This window comes from Vipera berus (assembly GCF_964194415.1).
Source record: "Vipera berus genome assembly, chromosome: 1".
In the NCBI taxonomy this organism is placed as follows: domain Eukaryota; kingdom Metazoa; phylum Chordata; class Lepidosauria; order Squamata; family Viperidae; genus Vipera; species Vipera berus.
In genome coordinates, this window is record NC_138202.1 from 334074833 (window position 1) to 334093240 (window position 18408).

Sequence of the window (18408 nt, forward strand, 5' to 3'; positions counted from 1 at the left end):
AACTTTTTAGTCTGCAAGTTCTGCCATGTCACTACAGTTATTTAAACTGATTCAGTTTTTAAAAACTTAATGACATCATAATATAGCCTTTATGTTCAGCTATATCCTACAGTCTGTATCCCAGAAATTAATTTGTAACACAGAAAATAACCCAACATACTGTTCATATTGAAAGAAAAATGGAAGCAAATAATACACAAGTGAATTTTCAAAAGGTGAATCACTGAAGTGTTGCATAAATCAAGTAAGCAGTTAATTTTGTATACAGGTAATCCTCGAGTTAAAACAGTTCGTTTAGTGACTGTTCAAAGTTACAACTGCACTGAGAAAAGGAACCTATGAACATTTTTACAACCTTTACAGCATCCCCATGATCATGTGATCAAAATTCAGATGCTTGGCAACTGACTCACGTTGCTGTGTCCCAGGTTCACGTGATCACCTTTTGCAACCTTCTGACAGAAGCCAGATTCACGTAACAACCAGGTTACTAATTCATCAACTGCAGTGATTCACTTAACAACGGCAGCAGCCAGAAAGGTCGTAAAACGGGGGCCAAACTCGCTTAGCAAATACGTATCTCACTTAACAACAGAAATTTTGAGTGTAATTGTGGCCATACGTCGAGGACTACCTGTATTGTTATTGTAAGGAATCTGAGAGAAAACCAATATATTAAGAGCAGTGTTCAATACTCCTCCCCACGGAGTCTCAGTGTGCCGTTTGAATCCCAGCCAACCCACAGGTGGCATCAGGACTGTTACTAACTGTTCACAAGGAATTGGCTCCTGATACTGCAACAGATATCTTTGTGCAATCAACCGCAGTTCGTTGGTGAGCACGTTGGCGTCCGAAGTTATGCCGGCCACGCTGCAGGCCATATCTTCGTTGAGTTTATATATTTTCTCTGAAAAAAAGACTTCATCCAGAAGCTTGTGGATATTCCGTCTTTCTGCTGCTAACAGGACTCCGTCGTTGGCAAGAATTCCTAAGCAGGTGCCAGCGTGCCCGATGGCTTCCATTGCATATTCGACTTGATACAGACGGCCTTCAGGGGAAAAGATGGTCGTTCGGGAATCATATCTTCGAGACATGGTGCTTCTGGGTTGGACTATGCTCCGCCCGCTCTCCGCCGCCTTGTATTTTGGTAACTAGTCTTTTCCAGGGGCTCTTGAAGGCCTTTCTCACTTTCGATTTCTTCTGGCTCCAAGTGCAAACAGTCTCTCAGATAAGGGAGACATTCCATCCCCTGGGGGAAGGACATCGCACAGACAGCGCAAAGCAATCCCCCGCCCCAGCAGAATGGCAGGCCACAAAGAAAGGCTACAGACAAAGGGAAGATAGGCATGGGGTTAAAATGTATTTCTTTGGGGACCTGACAGTTATTGTGCATGTGAACTGGAATAAACTATGCTATAAGGACAAGATGATATGAATTACCAGGTGTAATGGTTATAGAATACAACATTTATGACAGTGACTTGATTTTTCCTCTTTAATTTAACTTCAAATTTCTACCTGTCCACAGTAGCGAAATGCAACTTTAAAACAAAATTAATTTATTAAAAACACCAAACATTAATATCTGTTTATACCAACCCCTCATTGGAGGTAATTTATTATATCAGTTGCGTGGTCCTTTGCTGGAATGATGCCCAAGAGCAATTAGCAGTAGTTATTCAAAAATTTGATGATTCAAATTAACATGTATGATGAAAAGACAGCATGTATCAGTGAGGCCAAAGCAAGATATTTCCTTAGGAAAGTTAGTTTGCGTTCATATTCTCAGCCAAAGCTACTTCCATAATCTCCCAATCCACTTATCTGTTGAATGACCCAAGCAGCTTTTCCAATGTGTTAGTATTTCTTATCTAGCTGCTGCCAGTATGACTTTCATTACAGAGTTGTTCTCTCATCCTTAAATATAGAAAGTAGAATTAAGGTACATCGGATTGAATCTGGTACCTAGTCATTTTTAATATAAAGGATGATACTGATTCAAAAAAGTGAGTGAATATGCCTAGCAACATGCATTTTCCATTTACCTTAACCTATCCAGAAAAGTGAAGAGAAGAATTAATTAATCTTGTATATTGTACATACAGGTAGTCCTCGACTTACAACTGTTCATTTAGTGACTGTTTAAAGTTACAATAGCACTGAAAAAGTGACCATTTTTCAGTTAACTTTGCAGCATCCCCATGATCATGTGATCAAAATTCAGATGCTTAGCAACTAGTTCATTTATGACAGTTGCTGTATCCCAAGATCCCCTTTTTGTGACCTTCACTTAATAACAAGTTTACTGATTTATCAATTGCAGTGATTCACTTAACAACTAAGGCAAGAAAAATCGTAAAATGGGGCAAAACTCACTTAAAAAATGTCTCACTTAGCAACAGAAATTTTGCGCTTAATTGTGATCGTAAGTCGAGTACTGCCTGTAGTATTGAATATCTTGAAAAGAATTTGATATTTGTTTCTTTAGTTTGTACAGAAGTGGCTTATAGCACAGTGGATGTCCATGGCATATCTGAAGCCTCTACTGAATTTTTTCTACTTAATTCACCTTCCCAAGATTCCAAATATTGAAAAACTACATAGAAGAATTAATTCCAGAGGCAATTATTCAAAGAAAAATAAGTAAAAGGAAAAGCAAGAAAACAGAATCAGTTATCCAGATAAATGATAGACTTCCTTCAAGGATATGAATTCTATAAACTATGTACCACACACACACACACACACACACACACATACACACTAAGGCCACATACTAAATTTGTCTAAGGGCATATTAGAAGTATAAAAGATGACCTTGACAGAGAGAGATGATCCATTGCCAAAGCAACAAACAATTTAACATGGCTTTAGCCTGTATGAAGAGAGAAATGTATGAACACTTCTCAGACAGGGACTCAAAAAGATAAAAGAGGAATGGGGGAAGTATACTAGAAGTTTAATATGGCCATTCTAATAGGAGCAGTTTTAGGCCTATGTGGAATCTGTTCCTTGGTTTGATCTTGTAGTGCTGATAGGGCTGTACTGTAGTGATGCGATCAACTCACTCTGGAAATCTCTATTGTAGGGGAGTAGGATCCATTTGTTTGGACTGCCTCTGGTACCTGGTGGACACCACTGGGTTTCTAAAGAAACATTAAACAATTCATCTGAAGGGATCTAGGTGGGTATGTGTTAATCCTTCCAGGTGGTTCAGATAAGAAATACAATTATGAGTACTAACTGTCCTTATTTTAAGTTTACATTAACAGAATCTTGCAAGACTGAAAATATTATTCTCCTCCTCTCCTTTTACTCTCTAGGAAACTAGGAGGGGTCCCTTATGAAATGCAATCCACCTCCTTCTGTGGATTGAGATATCTTTTAATGATGGTTATCCAACCTGCCGTTCTTCCTCCTGTCTCCCAAGGTCATTCCCACATGCCATTACAACATGTCTTCTCTGTCACTGTGCCTGTCCTATAGAACAGCAGCCCCCTCAAGCTTTGGATGGTCCCAACTCTGCTAGCCCTTCAAAGCCATAATATCTGATTTTTCCAGTAGACCTTTAACTAGGAAGCTAGTTTCTATGTTTTCAGGGATACATTTATTGTGGTGTTCTCTTTCTCTTATGAGTTTGGTTGTTTCCTTGCCAACATTTCATTACCCAACCAGGTAACATCACCCTCTATTTATTGTGGATATATGGTGGTCTCAAGTAAGATGTGTTTTACTAATTGTTTGGCTATTTTGGTGCTTTTTAAATTGGATGTTAGCTGCCCCAAATCACAGGTTGAGTAAGCAGCTATGCAAATTGACTAAATAAGTTCAGGTAGAGGCTAGAAGACATCATCACAGGATGCTTTAGGATGAATTTCTGCAGGGAGCAGGGTTCAGCTTAAATGGCTCTTCCTGATGCTGAAAGTACTGGGGTTATGTTTTGGATAGTTGTACTTTAATTATGGACCAGCCCAAGAGGCTTCTTGGATGCCATTCATATGGAGAAAAGCACTTAGCATTAGTTGAAACACATTTAATTTAAAATCTGTGCTTTAGTAATTTCATTAATTTGTATTTTGATATAATACATCTAAGAAATAATTTGGGAAAAACAGAATTCATTCCAAGGAGTTGAACAATTGCAACCACTACATCTTAAAAATATCCAGCAAAGGGTAATTTTCTGAGGCAGTTCTGCTTTTGAAAATCTCTTAACACTAGGAAGACATTTATCCTTTTATCCTTGATCAGCTTCCCTGTTATTTTTTGCCTTCCGAAGAAATAAATAGCAAGTCTACTTCATTCTCTGACAACAAACATTCATATATAGAAAGAAAGCCATTGTGTCTCCCTTTCATATTTATTTAACCCTTAATGTTTTCATTGCATTCTTTATTTGCTTTTTCAGACAGATGATGATTCCCCTAGTGACTCACATCAATTAGAAGAGACACAGCCCTTGCCCTTGGCTCCAGCCTACAGTAAAATAGGCAAGGTACATAAAGAGATGGGCAGATTAAGAAAAGGGTAAGGAGACTAGTTCTCAAGGCTGGAGGGGGTGGGTGGGAATGCGAATTGGGACAAGTCATAATGCTGGCATGTTTTTATTGGACTTTCCAAATCCTTCACCATTATAATCATTTTCCTTTAGTTTGTGGAAAGCTGCCATACATCTTAATTTAAATCTGCCTATCGTGGATCTATTGGGGGAAGGGCTACAAACTCATCCAGGGCAGACGTTTTATTTCCTAATTCAAAATGGATTCACATGATAATGTGCTCTTTCTTTTTTCCTTGACTAATCAAAGCTTGATTAGTCTGAGTTGGAGGAGAGTGGCATAATAGCATTTAAGTTCAGAAATATTTTCCACGCAGTATCTAATTTAATGGACCCAACCACCCCCTAATGTAGTTAAAACACATGTTAGCTCTGGTAATGAATTTATATGAATATTTATGAAAGGATTATTTTATTAATGCTGCAGTGTAATTTTCTCACTTTAAAGAAACTTGTATTTAAAATGATTCTGTAAGTTTATCAGACTGGGTGAGATCAGCATTCAAAAACATCACTCGATATAGCATTTATTTATTTGATTGTTTGTTTACCACCTTTATTTTTACAAATAACTCAAGGTGGGCAACATACCTAATACTCCTTCCTCCTCCTCCTCCTCCTCCTCCTCCTCCTCCTCTTTTCCCCACAGAAACAACCCTGTGAGGTGGGTTGGGCCAAAAAAAAAGGGACTGGTCCAAACTCATCCTAAGAGGCTCTAGTCTAGTGGCTCTATAAACTGTTTTTACAAGCTTTATATTGTAGGAACATGATAAAAGTTGGCTACTTAAAATACTTATTGCTCACAGATGGGTCATTCATGCTCCCATTATATAGGCTGAACAAACCATAGTGAAGACACATTGATTGAGGTCATACATGGTGTAATGGTTTCTTTGGTTTTACCTTAACGTAGCATGTGGCTTCTGCTAGTCAACAAAACATCTCTAATCAACCCATGGTGAATAGTGTTACATATATGAATCCATGTGTTGATTAAGTAAGAGACCAACTTTAGGAGAGACATGATAGCAGTGTTCCAATATTTGAGGGGCTCCTATAAAGACGAGGGGGTCTAAATTATTTTCCAAAGCACCAAAAGGCAAGACAAGAAACAATGGATAGAAATTAACCAAGGGAGAGAAGCAACCTAGAACAAAGGAGAAATTTCCTAACAGAGCAATCAACCAACGGAATAACTTGTCTTCATGAAAAAGAAAGGCGGATAGCAACATGTGAATCTACTCTTTCCGATTCTTAAAATTTTCCAGGTCTGTTTTAAACCCTCAAGTTCAAACCGAGAGTTCCTTAAATGATGGCAAGGCACTTTGCCGAAGGTGCCCAGGTTCTCTTTCCAGAAAGTTTAGTGGAGATTAGTACGGTGGAGCTTTGAGCATCTTAATATATTGACGCATGGCGGGGAAAAAAGCAGGAGTGGCCCCAGGTAAGCGGCGGGTCCTTCCTGCTAGGATGTTGGCCCAGAGCACAAAGGGTTAGTTCTCCAAGGGGCCGAGAGAAAAAGGGTGGGATTTGGGCAGCTGTGCCGGCTTTCCTTTCCCAGGCTCTCCAGTACCGAAGCAGAGCGTGGGAGAGGCCGAGGAAACGGGCCGGCAGGGGTGGGGTTGCCTCGGCTGTCGGCTCAGCAGCCTGCTCTTTGGCGCTAGGCGCTTGCGCCTACGAGGAGAACCGCGGCCGCCGGAGAACAGAGGCGGCGCGGTTCCTGGAGCGATCCTTTTTCGCGGGCCGGGGAGATCCGACGTCCAAGCCCGGCCAAGGGCCACCGAACCACCAACGAGGAGAGCAGGCGAGATCTGACGGCGAGCTCGCTCAATCCGCCCCGCTTTTGCGCCCTCGGAGCCAGCCTGGAAGCGATTGCAACTCGGGCTGGGAGGACTGGGAAAGAAAAAAAGGCATCTTCCTCTTTCGCCAGGTTCCTGGTGAGGTTAGGAGATCCAGAGAGATGCCTCTTGGCTTGAATCTTCTCCCACTCCAGAGCTGCTTGGGTGCAGAAGATTCCCGACCCTCCACCATCAGCCATTGGAAGATTCTCCGTCTTGGCTTGTGCTGTGTGGCGTTTTTCGGAGGGCCAGAGGGAAGCCAGCTCCCAGCCCTGTGTAGCTGAGCGTTTTGACACGTGTGGGTGTTCGTTTGGCACTTTTTTGAGTTCCTTCCATCCCCACCACCGCCACCCTCGGTCTCCTTGATCGTTCGCGAAGAGGCCTTGCTTTGCTCCTCCTTTTTCTTTGCCTGCAGCTCAGGGAGGGGACCTTTAAAAGAAAAAGGGAAAAAAATCTCTCCCTTTTGTGCAGGGACACACACACAAACTCTCTCAGACACAGCAGCAGGAACGTGGGTCGTCCGGTGGCAGAAATAACTGCACACCTTAGGGGGAGAGCAAGAAAAGAGAAAGCTGATCCTAGATCCCAGGTCCCAAACCTGAAATACAGATGAATCCAGAGGCTCCTAGGTAAGATGGATGAATAAGAGAAGGCTGAGAAAGGGGCATAGCTGAGCTGGACCTTTCTGCCGAAAAGAAAAAACGGGGTTCTTCTGAAAAGATGGTGGCTTTATTTGGGCTGGGCTGCTGCTGAAAAGGCTTCATTTTCCCCTTGGTCAAGCTCTCCATCGCAAAGTGCCAGTCAGGAAGAAGATGTAAGAAGACTCTTGGAAGAGTTGGTTACCCACCTTTGTCACTCCCTCTCTGTATGGGAGAAAGCTGAATATCACACGTAAGCTTAGACGACATTTCAATGGGGCCTGATCCAAAGATTTTAACCAACTTACTTCTGCAGACACCACTGAGGAAACTGGTAAGAAGGAAGGGAGAGCAATTTTCTGAGCATTGTGAAGATTGTGGGAGGGTGGCCAACTTACTACCATTCCTTCTACTTTACCTTTTCTTATGGATTCAGCAGGCTTTTCTGATCAGATCTGGCTGATTGCTGTAAATTAGCAGGAGGGATTTAATCCAATATTTGCCTCCAAATTTTCTTTTTCTGTATTTATCAAGTGAATTTGCCCAGACAAGGTTTAAATCGGGTTGGGTCAACTGTGGTTCAGTATGCTGTGAAACCAGGAGCCATAATGTAGCTTGTTTGAGCACTGCCTGTAAATACTGTGAATATAGCCATTGAGTTTTGTTAACCCAGAAGAAACAGTGTGTGGGCACGATTACTGATTTAGGGGCATAGGCATGAAACAGAAGCTAGAAAGAATAAAAGAATCGAATATATAACAATTGGCTGGAGAATTAACTTTGTTCTATCTTCCTATATTTTTAGAAGCCAGTTGCTTTGATGCCTAAAATTATGAAAACCAGACTAAGCGTTTTAATAAAATGCTTCTGAAACTTAGCCATATAATTACTTGTGTTCACAAAATGTTAATTTTTAATTTATCCTTACTGCAAGTGTCAAAGGGAAATGGGAGTGACAGCTGAGGGTGATGATTTGTAGAGCTGGATGTTGGTAAAGATTCAAGCCATGTTATAGTAGGTCAGACTTGAAGCAAAAAGAGTCTGTCTTTTTTCCCCCTGCTAATATATTTCTCTCTCAGTCAGGGGCTGTCATGTGTTGGGAAGATGACATCTTGAAAATTGACACTGGAAGAAGGCACTGAATACCTGCTCCTAAAGCTTCCATGCCTTCCAGGTTACTGGGAGCTGAACTGTCGCTGAGGTAACTTTTGGCTTATAGGAGATTCTCTTCACAAAGCTTATAAAGATTGGGTGGTGGAAACCAGCAGGATGCCTCGGAATAGGGCATTCTCCGAGCCTGAATACTCAGTAGAGTATTCTGCAGACTATTCAGTCAGCTTGCCTTCTGACCCGGAGCATGTGGTCGGCCGGACCCATGAGGTGACGGTGAGGAACTCAGGTTCTTGCCTCTGTCTGCCCCGTTTTATGCGACTCACGTTCGCCCCTGAGTCCTTGGAGAACCTCTACCAGACCTACTTCCGGAGGCAGCGTCATGAGACTTTGCTGGTCCTGGTGGTCTTTGCAGCCCTCTTTGATTGCTACGTTATCATCATGTGCACAGTGGTGTACACTTCAGAGAAGCTGGCACCTACTGTGGCAGCATCAGTGGGCCTGGCTGCCCAGATCCTCCTCTTTATCCTATGCAAGTATGAACTCCTGCCTGATCGTGTCACCCGGAAATTCATGCCATACATTCTGTGGATACTGATAGCTGCTCAGATATTCTGCTACTTGGGCTTGAATTTTGCCTGCTACCACGAGGCCAGTGACACAGTTGGATGGCAGGCCTTTTTTGTCTTCTCCTTCTTCCTCACCCTCCCCTTGCATCTCATGCCCATTGTCCTTATCTCAGCCATTTCTTGTGGCATCCACACGCTTGTGTTAGGAGTCACCATTGCACAGCAGAAGCAGCAACAGCTGGAGTCCATCTATGGAATCGTCTTGCTGTGGCAGGTAAAAATGATGTGTTGGTAAAAAGGAAACCTGTGAATGAGTTCAAAGGTGCATATCTTCTTCTAGGCTGAAAGCTTCCCTTGGCTATTGAGCAGACTGATGGGAGCTACACTCCCAGTGGGAGAGGTAGGACGGAAACTCACCTTGACTTAATTTTGCTTAATGCTGACCTTTCATGACAATAAGTCAACTGGTTACTTTCCAGTTATATATTTATTAACATTCCTGTTCTTTCATGCTAAAATTACAAGATGGTAACAGTTTTTGGAATTCTTTGGGGAATCACTTCCAAAACTTTTGTGGCCTAATGGAAAGGAAGTTAATGGAAAGGAAGGAGAAAAGGGGACCTTTTCATTTTAGATGAAGGATTAGGGAGCTTGTGGGGGCAGATTAGTGCTGCAGATAAAATTACTCTATAGAACTTGTTCATATATGTGGAATTCCAAGCCTAACATGATTTATATAATTTGAATTTCTAGAATCTCAGCCCCCATTTCAGAAAACAAGCAAATGGTACAATGGTTTTCAAGATCTCATGACTTTGAACACAGTTCATTGGTATTGTTGTGTAAGGTGTTGCTGTTCTACATGACTAACTGGTCCTTTCTTGCACTGATTTCTATTCCACCAGACATAGTAATCTTTAAAGTTTCTTCCTCACCATACTGCTGCTGGAAAAATACAGTTTGAGACACAGAATATCTAACTAGCAAGTCCAAAATAAAACTTGTTATACAGATCTATCTTAAATAATTTAAATTTTTAAAAGATAATGTGCATTTAAAATGTTTCAAAAGTTGAAATCCAAAAAGCATTTAGGTTTCACAGTCTGAATTTTATTTGGAGGGGCAGGGTGCCGAAACAGAATGATCCTGTACAGTATTATTTTGTAATACTACAAATATTCCAAAGATGCTTCAGTTGAAGTGAAAAGGCTTCTTGGATGAGAAGCAAAATGTTTTCACGAACCCCCCCCCCCCCCCCCCGAAGAAAGTCCTTTGGGACAACCATGAGCTGAATGATTGAGAATCTCCATAGACAATGCTACAGATAATTTAAAGTTGATTTCATTTGAGGAAAAGCAGAAATCTTCCTAAAGAGAGTGCAACCAGTTGTGTTTGTCATCAGGGATTGTCATGCCTAGACAAATGATGTGACACTGTGGGCAGCCATAATTTTCAGTGAAGCTGAACTGATCTTATTTCCACTCTATTCCAGTTTATTAGCATCTTAACTTACTCTAAATACAATATGCAGGTTTGGTATTGGGTATAATGCTGTAATCTAAGATAATGGTCAGAAGAAGTAGAGTGGAACCAGACACTGATTAGACTCTTTACTGAAAGTACCTTCCTGCTGCAGAGATTTTTTTTTTACTGAGGTACTGGGTGGAGAACCAGTTGATAGCTAAGATCTTAAGTAAGAGAAGGAAATAGAGGCAGGAGCTAGGAAGGGAAAAAGGGATTGAGGGTGCAGGTAGGAGAGAAGAGATCCAACATATATAAAGGCTTTCAGAAATATAGTTGGCCCTGATTGTAACCCAGGTGAATGAGTTGTGAATCATAAATAAAAGCAAATGTTGGATTTAGGTATATGGTCAGCTGATTTTCCTATGACTTATCTTGGGATGGAACAAATTCCTACCATATCCTGTTTTTTCTGGTGCTTCTAGATTGGTCCCACATAGTGCAACTGATTTAGTGCCTATGTGAATACAGTTGCTGTAGTTTTTAAATCATGGTTTATGGCATAGCATGGTATGGTATTGACCTATTCAGCCAATAAATCGTGGCTTAGCATGGTACATGAGATTGATCCTTATTTGGTTTGCTTGCTTTGGTAACGATTGGCTCAATTGCAATTACTTGGCATACTGATAGTTTGAAAGTCAGTGGGAGCCTTGCTGTATGTGCTGCAAATCAGTCTCTAGAATAGCTTTCCCATTCTGAAATCTCAGGTTTCTGACTGCAGTTCTCCTCATGGTAAGCAGCATGTCCAAATGGCTGGATTTCTGAGATTTGCAATCTACAGTTGGGGAAAGCTGATCTTTTATTTATGGATAGTTTTATCAAAAAGTATTTTTGACTGGGGATTGCCCAGTTTTGTGCTGAATTTGGGTATCCCTGCTGTTTTCAAAAAAGTCCTGGAAAGCAAAGCTGTACAAATTCACAAAAACAAAATGTGGCTTTAACCTTCTGTCTCTTTCCCCTTTGCCTATGCAACTCAGTTTAAATGGCTAAAACTATTTCTGAGATCGTTCAAAGTCATGTTCAAAGTCATGTTCAAGTCATGTGACAAGGTTGAAAAAGTACCAAAGACCATGCTTCCTGACTTTGTCCTGGTTTGAAAATTGCATGCTCATATAAAATATTTCACATCCAGAATTTAGAAATGGAATATAAAGACATGCAAGTGGCAATGAAAATAGAAGAAAGCTGCATGAAGAGTGATCATCAATTTGAAGTCCTCTGAATGCAGTGAGCCACAATTCCCCAAATTTCCAGCCAGTAGATCCTGCTGGAAATTAAGGCAGTTGGTCCAACACATTTGAAGTTAAGGAAGGCTGATTATGAGTTGTTAGTAAATCAGCTACCAAGTGTGAATGACTGAATTAGTAGATTTGTGTTAGGGTCCAGGGTCCTGTTAGAAATTCAGCTAGGCATGAGCACTTGTCTCAGGTTATGGTGGAGCAATATTGCAAAAGAACAATCTTATAAAATTGACTTAATAAAAAAAGGAATCTTACAAATTAAATGGACTCTTTTGATGATACTTGTAAAAGCAGGCTTGTGCATATTCAATACCTTGAGCAGTATTTTGCATTATATGATGCCCCAGATAAACAAAATATAAATACACATATATCCCTTACAAAACTCTGTCATTGGACATAACTGAAAGTATCCATGTTCCATTCTGGCTCTAGTAGCCAATGGAACTCCAATAGACTCTGGGCAGCGTACAAAACTAGAAAACCATTAGAAATACATCACAACATTAAACCAAGTTGACAACCCAGACTAAAATAATCTTAGAGACAACAAAAATTGGCTCTAGGCTCTAGGCCAGGGGTCTTCAAACTTGGCCCTTTTATGACTTGTGGACTTCAAATCCCAGAATTCCTCAGCCAGCGTGCCTGGCTGAGGAATTCTGGGAGATGAAGTCCACAAGTCATAAAAGGGCCAAGTTTGAAGACCCCTGCTCTAGGCAAACAATAATACACAAGCTCCAGGTTTTCAGAGCTTTCCAGAATCCTAGAAGAGACGATGCCGGCCTTCTCTGGGGGGATGCTGTTGCAAAGGGGTCGCAACAGAGAGGACATGCTATTTCAATCCCACCAGATGACAAATGGAACAGGACAGGACAGAACATCATCGGACCTTGGAGGTCTTCTAGTCCAACCCCCTGCTCAAGCAGGAGAGCCTATACCATTTCAGACAAATGTCTGTCCAATCTTTTCTTAAAAACTTCCAGTGATGGAGCACCCACAACTTTTGAAGGCAAGCCATTCCGCTAGTTGATTGTTTTCACTGTCAGGAAATTTCTCCTTAGCACACCTACCGTACTTTGCCGAAACATATTGGTTTGGGCAGGCAGAAATTATTGGAGACAAGTGGGAGAAGGCTCTGTGTCAGACAGGGCTTTATAGGTATTATCAGCACTTTTGAGTTTTATTCAGAAGCGGCATGGAACCAAAGCAGCTTGTTTCGTCACCCATGAAATTATGCCATGCTTTTAATTCATGGAGTGGAGCAGCTGCTTTACTTCTTTTCACTGCTGTTTACAAGGCACATTGGCCAATTGGGGCAGGTTGGGTGAACTTAGCTCTTCATCAAGGTGGAACACTTTGCACTTATGAGCTGTTTTGCTGCCTCAGTGGAGTGGAATGTGTCTCAGTGAGAGGAAAGATCTCCTTAAGAGCAGTTTGCCCACAATCCAAACTTCGTCAATAGCTACAGTTGCCATTGTTGTTACATACATTTCAAACAAAGGCAGAAACAAAAATGCCAAACACAAGAAAAAAAAATGCGAGGAGCAATGGGAGAATTTGAAACACTTTTTTTATATAGAGCCTTGGTGGAGCAGTGGGCTAATGCCTCCTTAAGTAACACCAGCTGCCTGCAATTAGTGCAGGTTCGCATCCCACCAGGCTCAAGGTTGACTCAGCCTTCCATCCTTCCGAGGTAGGTAAAATGAGGACCCAGATTGTTGGGGGCAATTAAGCTGACTTTGTAATAATGCCGCTTGGGTGTGTGTGTGAAAGCCCTAATAAGCAGGCATATATATACATAGAATGAAGGCTACTGCTAAGCTTGTAAGCCGCCCTGAGTCTTCGGAGAAGGGCGGGATATAAATGGAATTAAATATATATATATATATATATATATATATATATATATATATATATATATATATATATATATATATTATTACAGAAGTCAACTATTGTTCAGGTAGTTCTGATGCTATGTGATAATCCCTGAAAAGCCTCACTTTTGCAAGAGGATATATATGTAGAATAACTTCTTGATATTGTCAAGATGAAGACAGCTGAGGGTTATTTGTAAGAGTCAGGTACAGCCAGAAAAATTGATCTGTTATGGTTGTTTGCAAGTACCAAATTATTCCTAAATCATTCTTTTATTAATGAAGAACTTCACTGGAGTAAAACCACCTGGGTTTCTCTGGGCCATTCTTTGGCACAATCATACTTGTAGTGGTGGATGAATAAAGTAAATTGTCGGAGATATTCTGCAGCTTCAGTCCTGGAGTCTCTTATGCTCAAACAGAGATAAATGTGTTATGTATGGCCTTCATTTGGCATGAATGGAATTCTGAGTCTTTCATAAAGCAAAATGGCACCAAGGTTGTGACACTTTAATCATATCACTCAAGGGCAAATAGCTCAGCAAAATACTTTTCCACTCATGAAACATCTTTTGAGAAATGCAGAAGCATCTCCTTATTAGTTGAACCAGTGATTTCCATGTTTCCATACTGTCAATGTTTATTTAAAACTATCTCTCATTATGACTTTGTTTTAACCATGTTATATGATAAGTAAGGTTATGGATTAGATTTTTTGAAATAAGTTACCAAATTCCCTAAAACACATTGTTTCTTGGTGCCTTAAATGCACAAAAATCACAGTAAACATAATTCTGAGCTAAAAAGCCTTGTTTTTCTTTTTAATTAGAACAGAAGAAAAAGAAACAAATTTGCTCTCAAATGGCTATGAAAATTGGTCAGCTTACTGTAGAATTTGGATGAGAAGTAAAATAACACATTGAAAAGTAAGATGAGAATCGTGGTGATTATGATAATCTTGGTACTCTTAAGAAAACAGAATTAATTCTCTAGGGAGAAAACTGAATAGGACTTACACATTTTTTCCCTAGTCCTAATTTGTTTTGTCCAGTGGTATATCCTTACTTGGGCAGCTAGCATCCTGAAAAAACCCCCACAGTATTATTTATTTTAGGCCTTCTAAAATATTCCCAGAATACTAAATATTTAGAGTGTTCTGTTGCATTGTCACAAACAGATCACTCTAGACATTTTTCCTCAAACAGCTTAAAAAATTTACATGATCTGGGAATGTTGTTTTGAATTGTTAACTATTATCATTCCAAAATTGTTTTATATTTCTTATTGTTTATGGCTTTAGAATTCCTTTGTTTGATGTGATATTTAAGGAAAATTATGTTTTGGGATAGGGATGTTCTTTTATTCTCTGAACTGAAATTTCAGCTGAGTTCTCTTTGGCTTATTATTATTATTACTATTTCATTGGTTATATAGTTAGCCATATGGTCGAAAATGGATTTATCATTTTTATCCACCTATGGAGTCTTTCCTAAAGACCTGGGATACACAGATGTTGTTTTTGGTGATGTTCAAGGTATTGTTGCAGGATGAAAGCTGTTCCAAGTAAAGCTGTCATTTGCAATTGACTGATGGTGCTTTTGTCAATGCTGGTGTTCACGCAGTGCCCCATATGCTTTGGGATTACATTCAGTGTGCCTATTACTGTTATTATTTGTTTCATTAATTTGGCAGAAAGACTGAATGCTTGTCTTATGTGCCGGGCAAAATTGTGTTCCATTTCCTGGGAATGCTGTACTTATATTAACTTCTCAGGTATCTCTGAGTGTATGGGACATCATTTCTTAACAAGCAGACTTTTAGGAATGCTTCTGAGATAACAATAGGTTGGTCAACATGTTTTTTAAAAGTTTACATTAAACATTTAAAATTTAACAGTTTATTTAGAATATGAGAAGATTATAGTTTTTGGTATAATTATATACAACAGTCAAGTAAGCAGCGAGTGATCAATTAGTTTTAGAGGAAAAGTAAGATAAGGTTCCAATGGCAAACTGGGAAGTCCTTTAACAGAGCCTTGGTGGAGCAGAGGGCTAATGCCTCCTTAAGTAACACCAGCTGCCTGCAATTAGTGCAGGTTCGCATCCCACCAGGCTCAAGGTTGACTCAGCCTTCCATCCTTCCGAGGTAGGTAAAATGAGGACCCAGATCGTTGGGGGCAATTAAGCTGACTTTGTAATAATGCTGCTTGGGGGGTGTATGAAAGCCCTAATAAGCAGGCATATACATAGAATGAAGGCTACTGCTAAGCTTGTAAGCCGCCCTGAGTCTTCGGAGAAGGGCGGGATATAAATGGAATTTAAAAATAAAATAAAAAAACATAATCTTTCTAATTGGCTGATATTCAGGATAGGACACTAATTTGGAAACCACCCATCACTCACAAAGTGACTCTTGGTGATATACAATTAAAGATAAGGACATAAAAACCACACATGAATATTATATTAGGCAATGAAACAAAAATACAATAATTAAAATTGAAAGTTTTTAAAAAGGGGGGACTTCAAGGTGCTAACCAACCTGACTGCTGTGTGCTCCTCTGAGAGCCAAGTGAGTTGGCAGGGCCAGGTCATCAGATATTTTCAAAAACCCTGGAGAGTGGGGGTCCACTTCATTTCTGGGGGAAGAATGTTTCAAAACATGGAGGATGGCAGAAAGGCTCTCTTACTGGACCGCAGTAAGAAATTATTTAACTGATGGGTCTGCAAAATAGTAATAGCACTTAGACTTACATACTGCTTCACAGTGCTTCACAGCCCTCTCTGAGCGGTTTTACAGAGTCAGCATATTGCCCCCCCAACAATCTGGATGCTCATTTTACCAACCTCAGGAGGATTGAAGGCTGAGTCAACCCTGAGCCAGTGGGAATCGAACTGCCAAACTGCATTCTAACCACTGAGCCACAAAATACCCTTCCTGACTAACCGGGTGGGCCGGGCTGATGTAATGGGGTAAAAATGATTTCACAGATTAAAAACGGCAAGCTAAAAGACCCATGATTCCAGGTCACAACATGTGATTCATCCTTGCTCTACATTCAAATATAATGGTAAAACTTCTATAGCTGTAGGTAGGTATCATAGCTAACTTTTAGATGTGAATCATTCCTGTGTGTGGGACAATAGTTTGCATTTTAAGAATTCCCTTCTCCCCCCCCCCAGTTAGGTTGTTCATAACAGTTGTAGATGTTAACACTAGAGATATGAGTATGTCACCAGCCAACTATAGTGTGCTTATCATTTGCTATTTCTGGATTCATAGAGCTTTGTACAGCCGGCGCACATGCCAGTTTCCCCTCTTTAGAACTCACACCTCTGTGTATTTGCACGTACGGGATTTCTATAAAGCCTGCATTTTGAAACTACAACAGACCTGCAAGTGTCAGATGGGAAATCATGGTCGGTTTAATCTCATTATTAACCTGAAGACAAGCAGGAGATGCTACCCAAATTCTACGTCATGTAAAAACTAAAATCTGCAAGCTACATCAAGAAGAAGCTAAATCCTGCAAGCTAAATCTGTTGTGTTGCAGTACAATAAATAATTGTAGAGCTGCAGTGACAACAGGGATTAGTTTGGCTAAGTTCCCAGAGAGCAGGGGCAAGCAGAAGCATCTTTGCCATTGATTGAGTAGCTCTGCTCCAGTTACCAGAGGCAGCAGGGGAAAAAAAGGAAGGTGTCTAACTAAGAAAGCAGGAGGTAGAGAATGGTAGTAAACAGGAAGAGTCCCAAAGAAAGCTAGAACCAAACTGATAGAGCAGAATTACGGAAAATGGCAAATGTGTCAGGGGTGTCAAACTCAATTTCATTGAGGGCCGCATCAGCATTGCGGTTGCCCTCAGGGGGTTGGGTGGGCGTGGCCAGGGTGGGCGTGGCTAGAGTGTGTATGGCCTGGGTGGGCGTGGCCAGCTCTACATCATTTGCATCAAGGGTGCCTATGGGGGCCTGGGCAGGAGTGGGACAGATCTGAGGATCTCTGGTGGAAGGAGGGTCTCAGGGCCAGGGCCAAGGCAGTGGGGGCCGTTCCCTCACTGTTTCCAGGATGGCTTCGCGGGCCGCATGAAACCACTTCGCGGGCCGGATCCGGCCCCCGGGCCTTGTGTTTGACATGTCTGTGTTAGAAGAAATCCCTGTCAGAAGAAATGGAAACTTAAGTCTGACTTCACGCTTCCAGTTAAGGTATAGGTAGATTTAGGATTTTTATCAGAACCTGAAAGTTTCTGATACAATTGTGGTAGGCTGCTTGACCATAAACTAAAATGAAAATATTTGTGGTTAGAGCAAGATGGAGCATGGTGTAAAAGATTCAAAGGTGGGACTAGTCAATTGCATATCTTTCATATGCATGAGCTGTCCATAAAATGTGTTTCCTGAATTCTCATGCATCAGGAGAATTCTAGAATAATTTGGCCAGGGGAACCAACAAATATTTCTGTTTTATAGAAGAGAAAAGCTTAGTCTGGTAGGTGACCTAGCACAAATCCAACCAGAAAGGAGTTTTGTGTTTTCTTTTTCTCATTTCTGATTTTGCTTACTAGTCAGAGGTTAATGAAGATCTACTGCAAATCATCAGAGATCTATCAATAGAGACAAGTCTACCATTTCCATATTCCTGGTTAATTTTGCTGATTGTTTTGTTCCTGCCAATAAAGAGACAAGTTACTGATCCCTTTCCCCCCCTGATCGCTTGGCTTTTTAATGTATTAAATTCATTAATTTAATAATTCTGGGTAACATACTGGTTAGTACCTATACTTAGAGTTTCCTTTTTTATGCTGGGTTGGCAGCCATATTCTGTTGATTTTATATTAGAAATACTAAGAAAAGGTGATTCAACTGTAACAACCAACTTCCCTCAGTAGATGAAATGAGAGATTGGTGTGTGTGTATTTGTAACTTACAGTTTAAAACTTGAAAATAATTTATAATTTTTAAAACAACAAAAACTGAAATAATGAATGAAAGAAAAACCTTGGAAACAGATAGCAATGCCAACATATTTAAATTATTCAATAGCCAAATGGAACTAAAAGCA

General features: G+C 40.5%; 2 protein-coding genes across 2 annotated transcripts in view; one reads left to right on the plus strand and one right to left on the minus strand.

Annotated features, from left to right (window-relative positions):
• Nucleotides 1-243: 243 nt before the first annotated feature.
• LOC308667505 (proteasome subunit alpha type-4-like) lies at nt 244-1425 on the minus strand. Its single transcript, XM_081326761.1, has one exon. The coding sequence runs from the start codon at nt 1092-1094 to the stop codon at nt 582-584; it is 513 nt and encodes a 170-aa protein (XP_081182887.1). The 5' UTR covers nt 1095-1425; the 3' UTR covers nt 244-581.
• A 5227-nt stretch (nt 1426-6652) lies between these two features.
• The window catches only part of ADCY3 (adenylate cyclase 3), a 97710-nt gene continuing 85954 nt past the window's right edge, over nt 6653-18408 (plus strand). Inside the window, exons 1-2 of the mRNA XM_081326994.1 lie at nt 6653-7365; nt 8111-8984. Coding sequence (XP_081183120.1) covers nt 8301-8984 — 684 coding nt within the window. The 5' untranslated portion in view covers nt 6653-7365; nt 8111-8300. The remainder of the gene's footprint in view (nt 7366-8110; nt 8985-18408) is intronic.

Coding starts and splice junctions, on each gene's coding strand:
- LOC308667505 (XM_081326761.1), bottom strand. CDS start 1,094: ATGTCTCGAAGATATGATTCCCGAACGACCATCTTTTCCCCTGAAGGC.